This window comes from Vulpes lagopus, chromosome 11 (genome assembly GCF_018345385.1).
Source record: "Vulpes lagopus strain Blue_001 chromosome 11, ASM1834538v1, whole genome shotgun sequence".
NCBI lineage: Eukaryota > Metazoa > Chordata > Mammalia > Carnivora > Canidae > Vulpes > Vulpes lagopus.
In genome coordinates this window covers 10,182,972-10,202,934 of record NC_054834.1, presented here as the reverse complement: position 1 = coordinate 10,202,934, position 19,963 = coordinate 10,182,972, and the positions used below count along the sequence as shown (strand labels likewise).

The 19,963-nt window shown below is 44.8% G+C and overlaps 1 protein-coding gene across 2 annotated transcripts in view; it reads left to right on the top strand.

Annotated features, from left to right (window-relative positions):
• Window positions 1–19,963, top strand: part of POU6F2 (POU class 6 homeobox 2) — a 474,961-nt gene that overhangs the window by 440,406 nt on the left and 14,592 nt on the right. For both annotated transcript variants that reach the window (XM_041722284.1, XM_041722285.1), the window contains one exon: window positions 7,540–7,746. In XM_041722284.1, coding sequence (XP_041578218.1) covers window positions 7,540–7,746 — 207 coding nt within the window. The remainder of the gene's footprint in view (window positions 1–7,539; window positions 7,747–19,963) is intronic.

Sequence of the window (19,963 nt, the reverse complement as noted above, 5' to 3'; positions counted from 1 at the left end):
TCACATAATTGACAATTATCTCCAACCCCCTTCCCATAAAGTGGGAAAAGAGGACAGAAGTCACCAAGTCAGCAGGGTATGATCCTCAGAGCCTCTCACTGTCCCCTGCCATCACCTCCCCTTGGATCTGAGCTTAGGCTCTTGCCCCATGACTTCTCTCAGGCACTCAGGGAAACACAGTCTTCTCCAGTGACCTTAAGTTGCCAACAAGGTGCCCCGTTCCCAGATCATAATCAAAACTTGGAACCCAACTTATATTTCCCATGGCCGCCAGCAGCGTCCCCAGCTGGGCCTCCTCCCTGGTCCTGCTGCTGCTGCTGCTTCTGCTACTGGGAAAGAGTAGTCTGGTCCTTTTGTCTTTCCTTGATTCTCCTTTCTTCAGCTTGCTGACTCTGTTCCTGACAAGCCAGGCCAAGGTGGGGAGAGGACAGAGGGGCACACAAAAATGGCCCTCTGTTGAACTGCTAAGAGATGCCCTACCCTCTGGGCCAGCAGATGCCTCAAGCCAGGTCGTCTGAGGCCCAGCTGGGACCTTCCCAGGGCATAGAGCTACAGGCAGTGTGTTTTCTTCCAGCTGCCCACTCCCCTCCCAGGGATTGGTTTTCTCCAGGTCCACCCTTCAAGGCTCTCTCTGTGATGCTGTCCCAGGGCCCACTCCCTCAGGGGTCCTCCGGGACATGATTTTATATGGCTCAGACTGATGACAATGAGTCCAGGGAAACACTCATCCATCTTCACCTTCTCTCAGGGGGAGTGTAGCAAGAGCTAATGCAGTACTGCCCTCTCTCGTCCCTCTCCTTTCTCTTCTTTGCTCTTCTGTCTTTTTCTCTCTTCCCTCTCAGCTCAAAAGCCATAGCATGTGACCTTTAGATTCCTTAGGGATATGTTCCCCAAATTTGAGGGGAAAATATTTGTTCAACCACTGTCATTAACCTAGAGGTGAAGAGGAACTCCCCGTGCCCCATCCTTGGGAGTGAGGAAGACACACAGAATTTTAAAATTCTTCTGTGTCTGCCCCTCTGGGTTCTGGAAATGCCTAACTGGTCTTCAGCATCACAGTCTAGTCCCTCCCTTGGAATGCAACATCTACTGAATCTGGGTGCTTCTATGGAAACCTCCAACTTAGCATCCATAAGACAAGGAGGATTTCATTATTTTTCATGGTAAACTTCTGTTTTCTGTTGCTCGAGCTAAACTGTTTTCATGGTGAAATCATAATTTTCAGAAAAAATACAAGGGAGCTTTTACAACTTAGCACAAGTGGCAGGAGTTACCACATAGGCATGTGAGCAAAATTAAGTTATAAACGAACATTCATTGAATCCCATTTTGGTTGGTAAAGCAGTGTTCGGCACTTTGTGCACATTATCTTATCCCGTCCTTACAGTATCCTTTTGAAGTGGACGTCACTATTCCCATTTTACAGATGAACATCCTGCGGTCCTAGGACATGAAGTAATTATCTAACAATCTTCCACCGGTTAGTGGCAAAGCCTGGGCTTGAACCTGGCCATGGAGAGTTTTATTCCTCTATACACATATCTTAAATTCTATTAAGGAAAATTATCTTTAATGACTCTTAAGAAGATTTTAGAAAAAAAAAGAAGAAGATTTTAGAAAAGAGGATTGTTTTTACTGATGTTCTTTGCTGTCTTCACAAAGACCAGATTTCATGCAAATTAACCTTCTCATAATGTGACCAAAAGTGACATTGTAAAGATCCTGGCACCTCTAATTCTTTACTGTCTGTGAGTGTGTTTCCAAAGTTGAAAATCAATGGTAGAGCAGCCAGCAGGGATTCTAATTCCAAATGACAGTGGGAAACATTGGGTAGGTAGATATTCCCAGGGGTGGAGCACCTCTCAGCACCCGTAACACCCATAAGAAATTCTTTCTCACAGTTGCTCAAAAAGTCATCCATTTCTTGCAGATGGCCTAAGATAATTTGTCTCATCTCCTGAGCTGCAGTGATGCCACCTTCAGGCATTGCCATTCCCTCTGCCCATACCCAAGCCAGACATTGTTAATCACTTGGGGTGCTGTATTTTTTCTGAACCCTGGAACCTCCAGAGTTTGGGGACGCCAGGGCCAACTGTTTGACATCGCCAGCAAGATGAAACCCAAGCATCCTTGGTTGAGTGTCTCCCTCTATTGAGCTCCTTCATCTGCTCATCTTCATGCTTTACTCTTCTCTGGTTCAGATCCTCTGCTAAAGCCCCTCTCAACATCCACACTTCTCTTTTTCCCCATCTTGGACAGAGCTACACGCGAGAAGGCACGATTGCATCGTGGAAAAATAAATTTTCTTTGGGGAGTAATTGTATTCTCCCGCCTTTCCTGGAACGAACATCCCATCCAGAGCTGCCCAAATAATTCTAAATGGGTTTAACCTTACACCCGGAGCATGGTGAGATCACGAATGTGTTATAGAAAGAAGACAAAATCCTGCCTTGGAGAAAGAGAGAGAATGGCTGTTGGCAGAAAGGAAGGGGAAGGTGATGGGCTGTTTCCAGCCTAGGGATTGCTCACACCACCAGTTCTCTGGCTCCCCAGCGCTCTTTGTTCAATGCTAGTGTTAACAAAAGCCTCTTGACCAAAAAAGTGCTGAGGTTACACAAATATTTGGCAAAGAATTGTCTCTGCTGATGGATTGAAGATGCTGAGAAAGCCGCCGATTTACAGCTTTGCCGGATTTCCTTTTCTTAAAGATATGTGCAACAAAATTGCTTGTCAACTTGACATCTGCAAACACATTCTCCGTGGCAGAGTTTAACAGCATGTCAGAGACAATTACGACATGTGGCCCATCAGAGGACTTCTCTGGATGCCCTGGGCTTCTGTGATGCCAGCATCAGCTGCTGCTGATGACACCAACTGTGGGCAGTGAATAAATTCAGGGCACGTTAATCCTTCATGAGTCCTAATTCATCCCTACTGAGCACCTCAACTGGTGCAAAGTCCATAAGGGCGCTGAATGATAACCTGGTGACCCTGCATTGTTGAGGTTTGCTACAGTCCCAAGATGATTTTTGTGATGGCTAGAGTCCTAATAGCTGCTGAACTGACGACGGTTGCTTTTAGGTGTAAGCCACCCAAATTTTTATGGGAACAGGGATCCATGTGCTAATGAACACCGGTCGTCATTTTAACGATATTTTTCCTTTGCCCTTGCAACGCGGACTTTATTTTCAGTTGTGTTTTATGCTCTTCAGTTCTCTACAGAAAAAGGCAGGAGAACACGAGCGGCAACAACCAAGTAAGTCCTCTGTCAGAGAGGCCAGAACTCTTTTAGGTTGGAAGTCATCATTACAATACCGGTAAGGACCTCGGCCTGGTTAAAGCATTCATCAGATGAGTCATTGCTGCTGGAGCCGCGGCAAAGACATTGAGGATCATTGCAAAGGATGCCCGAGCTCTTTGCTGTGGGATTGATGGGGCAATAACTTGACTCAAAAATTTCTTTTTTTTTTTTTTTGACTCAAAAATTTCTAATGTTGCAACCCAGCCATAGAGTAGGTTGTGCTTTTTGAATTGAAGTGGAAGTCAATGAATCCAGCAACCCCTCTGTCAAGGATTCATGGAGGCATTTTGCTTCACACTTGGACAAACCACAGTAGCATCCTGGCCACTGATCTCCTGTCTGGAGTCTCTCACCACTTCAGTCTATTCTATGTACACCTTCGTCTTCACCCCAGAAATAGCTCCATTTGGGCGCTCCTCCCCATACCCTCAAAAGCCGTCATCGAATCCCTTTGCCCAGGTGGAATTTGACACCTTCCATGCTAACCTGTCCCTGCTCTACTGTTGCTTGAAAACTAGTCAATGCACCATCCCCCATGTTTCTCATATCCAGCTAACCTCTTGCTTGGCATGGTTTCTCTGCCCTGCAGAATCCCACCCAACCTTCAAGACTCTGCTGTGCCCTCATTTCTTCACTCAAGTCTTTCTAGCCACCCTCATCTTTCTCTGGTATCACTCATTCATTCCCAGTATGTCTTTGAGCACCCATCACATGGATATGGAGATTCTTATCGGATAGTCCTTGCCACTTGTTTGGTAATATCACTTCTCTGGTGAATTGTTAGAATCTTTGCAAGCGATGTACCTGCCTTGTTGCCCCTTCCTCTGCCCCCAGGTGCATCTTTTTGGCCTTCTCCTTTGCAGGTTAAACAGAGAAGAGTCTATAGGCACGAGGCTGCTCTGCCAGAGTCCTTGGCATCTTAGGACAGCCGGAAGTTCTCTTGTGGAGTTAATGCCTTGGTCAAGCATCATAGCCTCCTGGCCTTGTTCGCTCAGCAACACATCTTTCCATCCATACTCTCGTAGCAGCAAATCCTTAGCTCTGGGAGTCACAAACTTAAACTCCAAAGGCTAGTCTTAGGGTTACAGAAGTCTCCGGAGCATCCTGTCTCTCTTTGCCCTCAAGTCAGAGGTCTCCTAACATCAAACCTCAGTTTTAATTTCCTGAGAACATGTGTAGATTAATATCAAAAGTCATCTAAATTAAAATACAATTTCTGCAAGTAAAACTGCGAACTTTACACCAGTGCCAAGAGCCTCACACCACAGCTGCCTGGGCGTCCCTGGCTTCCACGTTGAGCTCTCTCTGGCGTCAGGATCCAAGGAGCATTCTGGTGAGATCTGTGGAGGTCCTGAAAGGAGTCGTGGCCAACCTAAGAAAAATAGGCACATCTGGGAATTTTTAGACAACACAGTGTGTGATCATCTGTACCCTCGACGAACGGGAGCACATGAAAACCAGCATGCTGTAGTACACTGTAGGATGTTAGAACAAACCCCGTAGGGCGCTGCCAAGTTCTTGATGTGTCCGGATAGTTGTCCCAACTCGCCTGCAAGGGGAACAAAAATGAGAAATGCATAGCTTCACAGAAGCTTCTAGACCTTCGAACTGTCAGACCCCACCCCACCCCATAGCTGGTGGGCAAACCCTCCTTACTACAGGGTCCTTCCACTCATGAAATTCTGGATGCCTCTGGCTCCAACACTAGTGCCGTCCTACCCTCAGCAAGTGATGCTGGGACCCACGGAAGAAGAGAGAAGCCGGTGGGGAGGAGACGTAAGTGGCACCATGTTTTAGTAATGTCAAGCACAGTGTTGGGAGCAAGGATCCACTTACGGGAAAGGCTGGCGAGTCGTTTGCATTCACCTTTCTTCTTTCCACCAGGAAAGCAGGCAAAGCATCTCATTACCGTGAGGCACGCACAGACTCACAGACTCGTGTCAATCTTCTCGGAGCCGAATGCCTCCCAGCATCACAGCGTGCTCGTAGCTGTCAGGTGCTGTGCCTCACTCTGAAGCCTTCTCCCGGGTTACTTACTCACACTGGCTCTGAAACACACTGACATTCTGCCTAAAATAGAACCCACCACCCTGCCACCCAAACGAATCCAGTTTCTATAGGCTTTCAACTCAGGCCCATCCATGGAGTGGGCTTCTCAGGCCTAAGACATGGGGAGGCCAGAGAGGACTGGTCAGCGTAGACACGGGACAAGGAGCCGGCTCCCCAGGCCTCTCCACACTGCCCTTGGGGTCAGAGGAACAGCCTTTGAATCCCGAGCTGCTTCATGCAAGACCACTCATCATCAATCAAGTACTTATGTGCTCTGATCTATTGATGTGGACTCCTCTTGACCTTGCTGGCCCTGCTGAGGCTGTGGGACGGATCCTGTGGGCTTGCTCAGTGAGACCGCAGAGCTCCGGACTCCCTGAGGGCCTGCTGACCACTCTCGAAGCAATTACTTGAACTCCATGGGCATCCCCCCGACAACTGCCACCCGTTCTGAGCGTTCACACAGCTCCTCCATTAGTGCCATCCCACAGGGACTTTTGTGGTGGAAGTGACGGTCAGGTGGGCAAGGGGGCACCCTCTCCGTCCTGATCTCTGTCCCTGAATGGTGTGGTCTTGTGATTCTTCTGCGGTCCTGGTTGCATCTGGGATCTTGGTGAACTGAGTCTAGAAACCATTCGTTCAAAAGATGGGTTGAGAACATCTGTTCAGAGCCCTGTTTGGAGTACTGTGGGGGGCGGAAGACAGAATCATCTATAAACTCAGACCACAAGCAGCTTGTTGTTGGGAGGGAAATTGCAGGGATGCAGTGTCCTCTCTCAATGTCCTCCATGTGGTGGGAACCAGATCACAGAATGGAAGAGCAACCACCTGGGGCTCAGCAGACTCGGACTCCAGCTCTGTCACTTACCAACGCCCCCATCAAGTGACAGCTGAGGCTCCATTGTCTTGTCCACCTCTAGGGAGTGGACTAATGCCCAATTCATGGTGGATGTAAGAATGTGGGATGAAATGAAACCATATACATAAAAGCACTCTCCGAGACAGTATTATTACTATGTCTTAGTGGCCCCTAGGCCACGTTACCACAGTTCACATCTGGGAGGGGACCCTGGAAAGTGACTCAAAGAGCAGAACTGCTTGCCCATCCTGTTCTGTATGGAGGGGAAAGCATCTAGCTGTCAGCTTTGTGACTTCCCGAGAAGAATCCAAAACTTTGGAAAACATATATCATATTTTCATTTGTACTGATTAAATTGGCCTCTAGCAACATATGAATGTGATCTGTGTCTCCCGGTCTCATAGACACCCTGAACATTTACTACCCTGCCCATGCTCCCTTCCTTCTTAGCACAGTGACTGGGGCCAGCCGGGTCCCTCTTGCAATACTCCACACGATCCTTTCACTGAAGCCAGAAGCTACTAGATGCAAACAGAAACCTTCTCTGCCACCTGCCACCAAAACCCTGAACTTCTAACCCCTAAGACCCAGTTTCAAACATGCTGTTCATAATGCACATTTTCAAAATTTTCATCCTCAGTTGTCATTCCAATTCTATTTTAAGAGTTTCAAACACTTGTTTGTGATCATAATTCTTGAAAGCCTTCAGAAGGCTGAGGCTCCTTGACTGAGCTTGTAGGTGACACCTCTAGGAATGGAATCTTGTCTCCCTGATGTCAGAATCTGGGCTCTCAGCCACCACAAGCATCAGGGTGCAGAGGCCCACTCCTGCTGGGGTGCCAGGGACCCTGAGAGAGGAGCAGGATGCCGGTGAAAGGAAGCAAGACGGAGAGAGCAGAGGAGAACGGGGAAGGGGAAAGGATGTGAGGGAGCACGCTGGGTCTGAGACCCTCCTCTGGGAAAGGGATATGGCTCCCCCGCTAGACGAGGGCTTGGGTGCCATGAGAGCTCCATCTTCTACCTGGTTCTGAGACAACAAAGCAGATGCCTCTACTGCCCCAGCAGAAATCCCAGGCTTATCCGAAGCTTGACTTTACTTTCAAGTCAGATGCTTTCCCTGCCTTTCCATGCACTCCGTTCATGCGTGCTTATTCTCCTGCAGATGCTCAGGCCCTGCCACTGCCTTCCACACCCACCATTCCTGATCTGGTCAGTCTCTTGGTCAGCTCTCGGGAGCCTCCTGTACAGAGCAGGGCATGAGTGGTCTTCAGTTGCATGTGTATATCCAGAGCAGAGCCCAGCACCTCACCTTTGGGCCTGTCTCTTGCAGATCATTGGGACTATTCCTCTGATGCCGAATCCAGGGCCATCAAGCCAAGCAGCGAGCGGCACTCAGGGCCTCCAAGTACAGCCCATCACCCCCCAGCTCCTGACCAACGCCCAGGGCCAGATCATTGCCACAGTCATCGGAAACCAGATCCTGCCAGTGATCAACACCCAGGGCATCACGCTTTCACCCATCAAGCCCGGCCAGCAGGTAACAGCTCCACGTCCAGGCAGCCATAGCTACCTGGACCTCTCTCCTTACTGCTCATCTCCTGTTTGGTCTCAATCAATGGAGAGTAATTTTTAAATCACAGACTATTTAATCCTTGATCTGAACACATCAATCATTTTAAAAGGCAAGTAGTTCTTTTCTCATTCTTAGAGAACATGGGTAACAGCTAGTGCTCTAATCCAAAAATAGGAATATTTAAGTAATAAGCAGATAGTGCCTAAAATCCAATAGGAATGCACATCCTTTCTTTGTCACTTATGATACTTAAATTTCAGACCATTTATTTTTTTAATACAAAATTTTATTTTTTAAATTACATTTAGTTAATTTATTTTTATTTATTTTTTATTGGAGTTCAATTTGCCAACATATAGCATAACACCCAGTGCTCATCCCGCCAAGTGCCCTCCTCAGTGCCCATCACCCAGTCACCCCAACTCCCCGCCCACTTCCCCTTCCACTACCCCTTGTTCATTTCCCAGAGTTAGGTATCTCTCATGTTTTGTCACCCTCGCTGATATTTTCACTCATTTTCTCTCCTTTCCCTTTATTCCCATTCACTACTTTTTTATATTCCCCAAATGAATGAGACCATATAATGTTTGTCCTTCTCCGATTGACTTACTTCACTCAGCCTAATACCCTCCAGGGCCCTCCACGTTGAAGCAAATGGTGGGTATTTGTCGTTTTTAATGGCTGAGTCATATTCCATTGTATACATAGACTACATTTTCTTTATCCATTCATCTGTTGATGGACACCGAGGCTCCTTCCACAGTTTGGCTATTGTGGACATTGCTGCTATAAACATCAGGGTGCAGGTGTCCCGGCGTTTTGTATCTTTGGGGTAAATCCCCAGCAGTGCAATTGCTGGGTCATAGGGCAGAACTATTTTTAACTCTTTGAGGAACCTCTACACAGTTTTCCAGAGTGGCTGCACAGTTCACATTCCCACCAACAGTGCAGGAGGGTTCCCTTTTCTCCACATCCTCTCCAACATTTGTTGTTTCCTGCCTTGTTAATTTTCCCCATTCTCACTGGTGTGAGGTGGTATCTCATTGTGGTTTTGATTTGTATTTCCCTGATGGCCAGTGATGCGGAGCATTTTTTCATGTGCTTGTTGGCCATGTCTATGTCTTCCTCTGTGATCAGACCATTTAAAAAGGGGTCAAGAAGAAACCAAGACTGCTTATGCTTTAACTGTAAATGAAAAAAAAAAGTTCCTTTGCACAATAAAGCAGGGAATGTTCCATAACAGGGCAGGTCCATACCAAAGTTTAGTATAATCACAGAGGTGGGAGTGACCAACTTCGTCTGAAGATTGTTGAGTTCTCACAGAGAAAATGGTTCAGAAGCTGAGTCTTGATGGGGAAGTTGGAGTCATGATGGGATCACCCAGATGCCAGGCCATGGGGATGGCAGGCACCAAGGCAGGGAAATATGAAGGATGGAGTGTCATGAAACAGAAGAAAGGGTCATGTGACTGGAGCACAGGGGGAGGCTGAGGACAGTCATGGAAGGGCTCTGTGATCAAGCTGGGAAGGATGGGCTTTGTCTCTGTGTGATCTTGACCACATCTTTGTGCCCCCATTCCTCGTCTGTAAAATGGGAAGAATCAGCACCAATCTCCCAGAGTGGTTGTGAGGATTCAATGAATCAAGATATATGGAGTAGTTAGTGCCTGGCTACACAGCAAGCACTTACATAGTCTTGATGATGGTGATGACCATCTACTCTGCAGCCCTGGGAATCTATAAGAGGCATTTAAAGAGAGGAATGACACATTCAGCTTGATTTTTCAAGAAAACAACTCTTACTTGGGGAGCAGATGGAGGCTGAGCTGAAGTGGTGAAACATCTATTGTAAACAAACCATTTAGGAGCTAGAGCAAAACACGAAAAGCAATTTATGAAAGCCTGTGCTGGATAGCTGGAATGGAGGATCTGGAATTGTAGTAGCACTCAGGATAGGATCTGAGAGTCACGAGTGTGTACCTTGTAGCTGCAAACAAAGCCAGCAGCTAGAAAAATCAGGAGGAGCAAGAGAAGGAAGGAAGACAAAGGAGTTACTTTGGGAAACATCAGCTTTTAAGGAATAGAAGAGGAAGGGAGAGATGGAAGATGCGTCTGAATAAGTAGGAGAGAAATCCAGAGGCTAACGATCTAGCATCCAAAAGTTTTTTTAAAGTAGGAAGTGGATACAGTGTCAAAGGCTGCAGAGATGAGACTAGGTGAAGCAATGGAGAAACATCAATTCCTCTCTTTCTTTGTTGTAACGCTTTAAAGTCTGGATCTGCTCTGTTTGAAACGTTTGAAACCAGTAGCTGGAGGAGTTAAGAAGCAAAAGTTGGACGAGGCTAAGACCCAGATTTGCAGTTGGAAGGGGCAGTAACAAAGGAAAGGTATCGAGAGGGGAAAACAAAAACTGACAGTGAGTGCGTGACTGAGTAGATGGCCTCGTGAGTTGTTGGAAGTCTGTACAATGTAAAGCACCCAGCAAGGAAATAGAATACAAAGAAAAAAGGAGGAAGGACGCACTGCTAAATTCTTCATCATCCATCTGCACCAAAGTAGAAGTATCTTTCCAGATATCTCAGCCATTTGGCTTCTGATCCAGCCATGCATACAGCCCATTCTTAGTGGCACTCAAGGGCTGTGCTTGGAAAATCCAGTTGCTTGTTCAATAAATATTTTTTAAAAATCAGTTTACTATATATATTTATTGAGCACCTGCTATATGTCAGGCACTGTACCTAGAAGCTACGCTGGAGGACAGGACTGATATCAGGAGCCCTTCCTTCAGGGAGTTCACAGTCCAGTGAGGAAGATGGACATTCATCAAAGATTTGCACAAATATGTACCCAAGGTCTACAGTAAGTGCCATGAGGGTGTAGCGAGGGGATCTGTGAGTGGGTCTAGCAAGGATCTTCTCCTTCTCCTTCCCCATCTCCTCCATTGAGGGTCGAACATTAGGAAAAACCAAGTCAGGTGTGAACACGCTTCCCAGAGACGGAGACTCTGGTCTGATGCCCTGTGGTTCTCCCCCCAAATCTAATCACTGCCTGGGGATCCCAGGTTCCCAGGCCCTACTCTTCTTCCTCAGCTTAATCATAGGCAGGGTTGCAGTCCCTGCCAAATGTATCACTGAGGACTTCCTTCCCCTCTCCCCACCCTGATCTCTCTGCCAGCTTATTTCTTTTACTATGTACAAGATGCCGTTGGACTCTCTACCTTCTAAACGGTTCCCTAAATAAGGCAAGAGCTTCTATCTTTTATTGGCTTTTTAAGACCTATTTCTATCTGTTCAACCTTATGCTAAAATTATCTCTAGGGGGAAAAATGAGATCAGCCTCTTTTCATACAGTCTGCTGAAAACTATTTCTGTCAGCAAAGCCAAGTTGTAAATTGCCACAAAGGTGATGAATCAATTAGAAATCATCAACATTTAATACAAAGTAGCTCTCATTCTCATCCTGGATTTCAGAGGAGGTGCATGTAGGTGATAGACAATTTCAGTTACATAAAATTACAACTCTAGATTTGAGGTAGTACGGTTTTAATCCAGGAGAAGGACCTAATCAAGAAATGGCAAATAAGAGACAGATATGGGGCCATTCCTCAACAACTTGCCCGAAGTAGGCATCATTGATCCATTTCCACAGTCCCTCTCCTGAGCCCAGATGCACCTCAGAAACATTCTCACACCGCACCTGTTGGTCCTTGGAACAAACTTCATTTTCACTGTGGGAACATTTGGTCCTGTGCTGGTCCAACCACCATGACTGGCTTCTTCACTATAGAATTGGAGACCTAGCAACTGAGAAGAAACAGGCAGGCCCTTGGGGGTGTGCCTTGTGAATCCACTTTGCGGCAGTTATGACCAACATCCCAGGGAGCATGATGGTCCTGGGCGACGTATGCACAGGCACCTCTCCCGTGTGTGCCTGCTGAGAGAACACACAAGCACAGCCAGAGAAAAGTGGCATGCGAACCTTCCTGAAAATCGACATCACAGCAGGCACCCCTGGGCCTGGCCCTCTTGTTCCAGGCATGTGCCAGTGGTCTATTCTATTCCCAGAAAGATCAAGGGGAATGAATGGAGAACCTGGTCAGAGACATCAGGAAATGGCAGCAATAAATGGACAACTATTTCTTGGCATCCACTCTGAAACACCTTGAAACACCCAGGAGCATATAGTAAAGTTAACAAGTTGGGTGAATTGACAGGAGATGCTCAAGTCTGAGTCCTGGATATAAAAGCTGGGATCCTGAGGATAGCAGCAGATCATAAAATGCCCAAGAGTCCAAAAGTACAAAGCTCAGAGCTGGAAATATAACAAGAGTGGTCTTCAATTTTTTTCTTTAAATATTACCCTTTCCATTGAAGAAATATAATACAGACAACCACTAAAAAATAAAGGATTTCTATCATACAGTAGAGAAGTTTCTCAATTTATTTTTTCATATGATTTATGACAAATGCCTGATCTCACAAGAGCGTAGTTCCAACAGTAAAATACGTCATAAATTATAGGAGCAGAAAGTTCCCTAACTCACACTCAGAAAAGACTTCACTTTCATGGAGTGAAGTACAGAGCCCTCAGACCAGACAACCTGGGGTGATTTGCTTTAATTTAATAAAAATAATTACATCTTTAATTTCAGTTTTATATCTGCTTACCAGGAATTAAAGGAACCTGAATAAAATCTTAGAGTGGACCTTTAACTACTCTTGATGATGATTTATTCCAATGATAAAAGATTGAGAACCTGCAAAGTTATCTTCTAGAATACAAGCAATATGGTTTTTAAATACTTACCAAAATTTGATAGACCTAGATATAGCCTTCACAGCATCACGTCAGAGATTCTTGGTGAGCAATGCAAGAGAATAAAAGTTAGAAAAAGACTAGATAAAAAAAGAGACAGAGAAAGATATAAGTATCTTTCTGTGCATGAAAAAAAAAAGCTACTTAAGACAAAATATATGATGGAGCTTGAAAGTAACGTTTTCTTCCTTCCATGAGACTCTGTACTGTGGACTATGGTGGACTCCCCACCTAAGTGAGAAGGCCTCACATCCCCTGGTTTGCTCTTGAGACCCTGTGACCATGAATTAATGATTTCTCCATAAGCAGCAAAGACATCATTTTTGTGTATGTTTTATTCTCCCTTTGACTAAACTCCAACAAAAGTTAATGGGAGTTTTAGCGTCATTAATGGGTAGAGACATTTGAAAGGAAGAATGTTGCAACTTGTAACATCAAAGCATTGAATTTTTTCAAAAAGCTTTTTCAAGATTTTATTTATTTATTTGAGAGAGAGAGAGAGAGAACACAAGCAGGGGGAGCTTCGGAGGCAGAGGGAGAAGCAGAGTACCCCTGAGTAGGGAGTCCTCTGGGGGGCTCATCCCAGGACGCTGAGATCATGACCTGAGCTGAAAGTAGATGCTTAACCATCTGAGCCACCCAGGTGCCCCAAATTTTTCACCAATTAAAGGCCGTAGCTATAATACTTGGAGACCGCCATCTATGAAGGCTTTCAATTTCTCTTCAAAAAGTAATCTTGGTGTTAATAGGAAACCAAAAGAGGGTAGGACATTTACATTGGCTCCCCCAACAGGCCATTTGATTATCCAAATCCCCCACTCATTTTGTTTTTCAAGCAAATACAAAATGTACTCCTTTTCCTGTTTTTGAAAATCAACTACACTTCCCAGCCCCTGCCCGCCTGTATCGGTGGCTCCCAATCTCTTCCTTGGAGCCACCCACAATGAGACATCGGTGAGCCGCTCCCACCCACAAGGGAGCCAAGATGCCACAGGAGTTTTCCTAGATGCATGAAGTGTGTATCAGTGACTCCAGCCACGCAGCTGGCATCCACCCTCCTGGTCTCCCCTTGCCAGTCAAGCCCGGCCCACAGGGGACGTGCTCCCTGCTCATGCTGTGCCCTGGCCTCCAATACCTTTCCAGCCTTCTCTATCTGGCAAACTCGGGCCACCGTCCCTCTGTCCCTCATCTCTCCTTCTGGAGGCTTCCCTACACTGCTCCCCCAGCCCTGTTTTCCCCATTTTTCCCCAGCCCATTCATTTTTATCCACTGTGCTGTCATTAGGGATCTGCATCCAAAAAGCAGGGACCTGACTGACTTGGCCTCGTTCAGGACCCTGCCCACGGGGGGCGCTCAGTCAGTGGTGTTTGGTTTAATGGCTGCTCCGTCATGGGCACCAGCATCCCAGAGCCACACTTCCAGAGCAGCCCAGCTCCGGCCTTTCTGTGCCTTTCCAATTCTGCATCTTCTGTCAGTTTCCAGTATGTTCCAAGGTAGTGCCTGCAGGTGAGCTTGAGAGGGGCTCCCACATGGCGCTGCCCTCATCATTCATCTCTTTTCTGAATGTCAACGTGTTCCTCTCATCAGCCTCTCCCACCTAAGCATCTCAACTGCATTTAATCCCTCGCTTCCTGCCCTGCTCTGGGCCATCATCGTGCTTATAGAGCTGTCCCGGGCTCATGGAGAGAACCAGAAGGGAAGTCCTGGGAGTCTCCTGGACCATGCCAGAAGGAGAGCTCCGTCCTTGCTTTTTTCAAACTTTCCAAGACATAATTCAAATCTCCACTGAATGTCATGTTTCAGGTGCTCAAAATCGCTCAGGCCAGCTTGTCGTGATGTAAGCCCTAACTCTTAGCAAATCTAAGACCCATGCTCCTGTCCTACCCACAGCAGAATAAGCAGCTCAGTTACATTCAGGTGATCATTATATCCTTCCTCCTTCTTGAAGGTTCTTATTAAATCTGGGTGGTGGCTTCTCTTGTTTGGACATAATAAATCCCCTTCCTATACCCTTTTTTGAAGAGAAGCTCTTTCAGAAACCTCATGTTGTCCTTCAACCATCAGCATCACTTGGAAACTTGTTAGAAATGCAAACTCTTGAGCCCCATCCCAGACCTACTGCATCAGGCACTCTGGGCAAGGGTAGGGGGGTATGATCTGTGTTTTAACGGCCCTTCCAGGTGATTCTGACAAATGCTAAATCTTGAGACCCACTGACTTAATTTCTCTTCAAGCTTTATAAGGTACACAGTGGACACTCAGAAAAATGCCAGCCAGTGCAGGGAGGGATGTCCTCCTGCAAGCTCTTGCTTCTGCTAGAACTCTTGGGATAGTGTTCACGTTCTCATTGCATCACATGGGGATTTAACGTGTGGTTCATTATGGCTCCCTGACACATTTGTAAAAGGCCAGACCTCTTCCATTTTGCCTTGGCATATTTGGAGAGTTTTCCCTTCCCCAAATTCATCTCTCTATATTTAACTCCATTTGAATTTTACTGTTTATATGCATTCATTTTTCCAACTTGTCTAGCACATTCTGCATTTTATTCCACTTTCCAAGACACTTGTCACCTCCACTTATTTTTATAGCACTTGTGGATTTAATTAGAAGATGCTGTATTCCAGAAACTAAAACATTATTAAGGATATATTGTGTTACACATGGAAGCTATAAGGGGAGCAGGGGCATAGAAAATTAAGAACGTCTATAAAGGGTGCTTGTACTCAAATTTACTTTTGTTGAATATGTTAAACACCCAGAAATTCCAACCAACACAAATCAATGAAGCCAGACTCTGGAAGGCAACAGGAAGGCAGAAGCTTTTCAGACCCTGTCCTTCCCTGTTTGTAATTTCTGTACAAAATAGACATTCTTCCCTCCTTCCCTGGATAGTCCAAAGCCCCAGGCTAACATCAACTGGCCTGTCCCCTCTCCTTTTTTGTTGGGTCTGTGCTCTCAGCTTGTATGAGTCTGCTTGGGCTGCCATGACAAAGTGCCACAGACAGGGTGACATTTATTGTCTCACTGTTCTGGAAGCTAGAGGTCTAACATCACTGTGTCGGGCAGGGATGCCTTCTCCCGAGGCCCCTCTCTGGGCTTGCAGGGTGGCCACCTTCTTCCTGTGTCCTCATGTGATCTTCCTGCTATACCAGTCTGTGTCCTAATCTCTTCTTTTAAAAATGCCAGTCATATTGGATGAAGCCCTGACCTAAGGACCTCATTTTAACTCAATTACCTCTTTGAAGACCCAATCTCCAATTATAGTCACATTCTGAGATACTAGAGGTTAGGACTTCATCCTATGAATTTGGGGTGGGACACATTTCAGCCCTAATGCAGCCTATTTACATCTGACTTACAGCTCAATAAAAGGCAAGAAAGTGATTACCAGAACTTAGATGGGAATAAATTCCAGCTCCTTTAGGCAGTGCAGTGAGGGTATTGTGAATAGAAAATATGATCAAATAAATGGGATACTGAGAAAAGTACATTTGGAGGACTGCAAATAACTGGGACTCATTATATTAAGCAAAAGACAATCTATAGGCAACTCCATCGAGGATGTGGCCCAGACCACACCAAAATCACAATGCTCTGGCCACCTCTGACCACCATGTTTTTCCTGAAAAAAAAAAAAAAAAAATATATATATATATATATATATATATATATATATAATATTTTAAATACTTCAGGACCTGTAGAAAATAATCCCAAACTAGAAAAATACTTAAATTGTGGTATTTAGCAAAACAGATGAGATATGGTCAAAATTATAGACCATGATTTACCCTCCTGCCTATTAACTCTAGCATGTGTTCACCATGACCAATGTGAACACATCTCATTTGTTTCCACACCACTCAGCTAGTGCTTCCTGATGCCTCCCTGACTCATAACTGTCTCCAGTGGTAGACAGGAGTGGGGCGGCCATGTGCCTACTGGAGGGAGCCCTGGCTCCTGAGTCAGACTTTGCTGGATTCAAAGCTCAGTTATTTATACCAGCTGTGTGACCCCAGGTAAGCCATCTGGTCTTTTTAGGTCTGTTTCCTCTTCTGTAGTGACAACACCAATACCTAACCAAGAGAACTAATCTCAAGATTTAAAAGTATATGTAAGAACACATGGGAAGCATCCCATAAATGGTATCCGTGTAGTTGGCCTCTTAAGATCAAGGCAATGTCATAAAACATCTGCCTCATAGAAGCTTCTAAGTTTCCCTTTCTCTCCAGGAAGGAAAAAGAAAGAAGCCTTTCCTCCAGGATCCTACTCGCTCCCTAATTCCCCGCACTTTCTTTTGTAAACACTTCCACTTTTTATGGCCAGTTACATTTGAGGCATTATACAGACACCTTGTTCTTTTGCCAGTAATTATGCAGTACAAGTCATACATGATTTTAATATTTAAGTCAGGGTCTACAAAAACAACATAGTTAAACCTAATTAAATAACGTTTTTCTAATATTGGTTATTTAAAGTCTTTGAAATTTTTATACTGAAATCCCAGGGGTTTCATGAAGTGGCTTAAGTCTCTGCTTTCCCTTTCTTTATTTGATACATATATTTTTCAGCATAATATTTCTAAAGATTAATGCATCAAAACCATTAAGCAAAGAATATCACAGATGAGGCTATTTTTTTTTTTGTCATTTATCTGAAAGAATTGCAGTTTTAGGGATGGGAAGTAACAGAAATGTTGCTCTAACATCCTCTTTTTCTGAGGGAGGAATTTATCAAAGAAGGTCAATCTCTGGGTTCTTTTTGATAAGTACAAAAGGCTATATTCTATCTGGACTTATAAGTGATTCTAGAATTAACAGATACATGTTTATACATTCCCTACACTGGACTGAGATATATGAGCTCCATTAAGGATGCTACTGCTAATATAATCGTGATTCTTGACAAAAAGAACTTTTTGGAATTTTTCTTGGTTCTTCCATACTGTTTGGCTAAACTTTGGAGGAAAAGCAGTACCCCAATTTCCTGGAAGAAATAAATCCTTCTTAGATTCTTAGATATCTTAGAGTCATCTCATTCTTTGACTGTGTGGACACAGAACAAGCTCTTACAAGAACAATTTTATTTTCCTCTTGAATCTTCTCCTGCATTGCTTAATGCATAAGCCCTGTTTGCCTTTGACTATTTTGTGATTGCAGCCCATTAATTTTTTTCTCTACTGAGTTGTATCTGAAGAAGAAAAATTTTAATTGATTATTGTCTTACCCAGTTTCTTGATGGTACCTTACCACACCCAGGGCCAATAAAATATTGATGGCATGGTAAAACGGAAGGCTATCGCATGATTCAGTGACTCAAAACTGTGAAAAGCTTTTGTCAAGTAACAGTATTTAGAAGGACAACTCAATAAGTTAGAAGGGGTAGACTGACATGCAAATATCTATCACATTTTATTAAGCAAATTAAAAATAGATTTAATCTTTAATATGTGTCCCTACAGAATAAAATTTACTGGATTCCATTGTTGGTTATGTGCTCAGCAGATTGCCTAATTACTTTGGGCAGATGCTTGATGCATATTAATTGGGGTTCCACGTCAATTATCACTATCTTTTATTCACAATATCGCCTCCACTTAGCACAGTTCAGTAACAATAAGGATGTTCATTTGAGAAGGAATGGCAAGTGATTCTGAAGGGGGACAACATGGCCTTCCAGAAAGAGCTCTGAGCTATAAGTGAGAGTCCAGGTTCTAATGTGCTTCAGACTGCATGACCTTGGACCAGTCATTTATTCGTCATAATCATGCAGGGTGTATCTGCTGCATAGGGATGTCATGGGAATCCGGGGAGCAAAAGCATTGCCACAAGGGGCCAGAAGGGGAAATAGCTCCTTATGTACCTCTCCAAGGTAGCACCTTAGTCACAGTTAATTGAAGGTTAAAACACATGTTCCAGAATTTAAAAGACTGGTTAAATCCCAAGCATTGGCAAGAATGTAGAGCCGCTGGATTTTTCAGATATTTCTTGTGAGAATACGAAATGCTCCAACCACATCGGCAATCAGTTTGGTAGCTTCTTTTACAAAGTGCAACATGCGTGTATAGTACAATGCAGGAATCCCACGATTCCACTCCTAGTTATTTACAGAAGAGAAATGAAAACACAGGTATACACAAACACTTGTATGTAAGTGTTTATGACCATGCTGCTCATGATAGACCCAAACTGGAAATAACCGAAATGTCATGTCATTCATCAATGGATGAATGGATAAACAACCTATGGCATAGATATCTATGTAAATATAGATGTATACGCTACAAACATATACTATATGTTACACTTAGCAATGAAAGTCATGATATTGCTGACACATGCAACATAATGAATCTTAAAAAGAGTATGAAGGCAAAAAAAGCCAGATAAAAGAAAAATGTACCATTCCATTTTAAGGATTATGCCAAACGAGTCCATTGTGAAGGAAAGCAGAGCAGTGGTTGTCTGGGGCTGGGCATTGGGAGGAAATCGATTGCCAGGGGGTTTAGGGGACTCTACAGGATGATGGGAAGGAAGGTTCTATGACTTGATTATGATGGTAGTTTCACAGGTGTATCTATTTGATAAAACGCACCAAACTGACCGCTTGAAATGGGTGTATTTTATTATGTATAAATTATCTCTCAATAAAGTTGAATGAAAAAATGAACACACACACACACACACACACACACACACACAGGGAAAGCAATGACAAATGTGAGGTTGACACATTCCAGGCTGGCTGTCAGGCACTGAGAAGGTGATCAAAGATCAGGTCAGGCCCTGATCTATCCCACCAAAGTTCAGGACCTGACCTGATTCTACTCCCAGGCTGACTTCCTTCTATAAAAACTCTGCTACACCTCTGTGATTCACACTCTGGGAGTGTGAAGATGGCCATGAAGGCAATTTGCAAACCAAGTAGTGCTATCTCCAATCACAAAGCCAGTGACAGCTGAGGCCCATCGTGCACCTGCCCAGGATCTTGAGCAGCCCCCTTCATGTCAGCTTCTTGGGAAGGGCAAAACACAGATGGTGGGATCCCCCTGAGTCTCCAAGGGGACCCCGTACTTGCAATCACTTGCCTTTCCTCCAACCCTCCTCTCCTGAGCTGGGCTTTTCTCACTACCCAGGACAGCCGGCCTTTGAGAACCTGTAAAGGAGTCATGAATAAATGGACATAAAGACAGCCTTTCTCGAGGCTCCCTAAATTTTGAAAATTAGGTTAATGCTTGCTTGTGGCATTGTGATTAAGAGCTTGAGCCTCAGGGTCAGACTTCACACATCCAGACACCAGCTCCCCCACACCTACCGAATGAACCTACAAAAACCCTTTAACCTCGCTGAGCTTCTGCTTCTTTG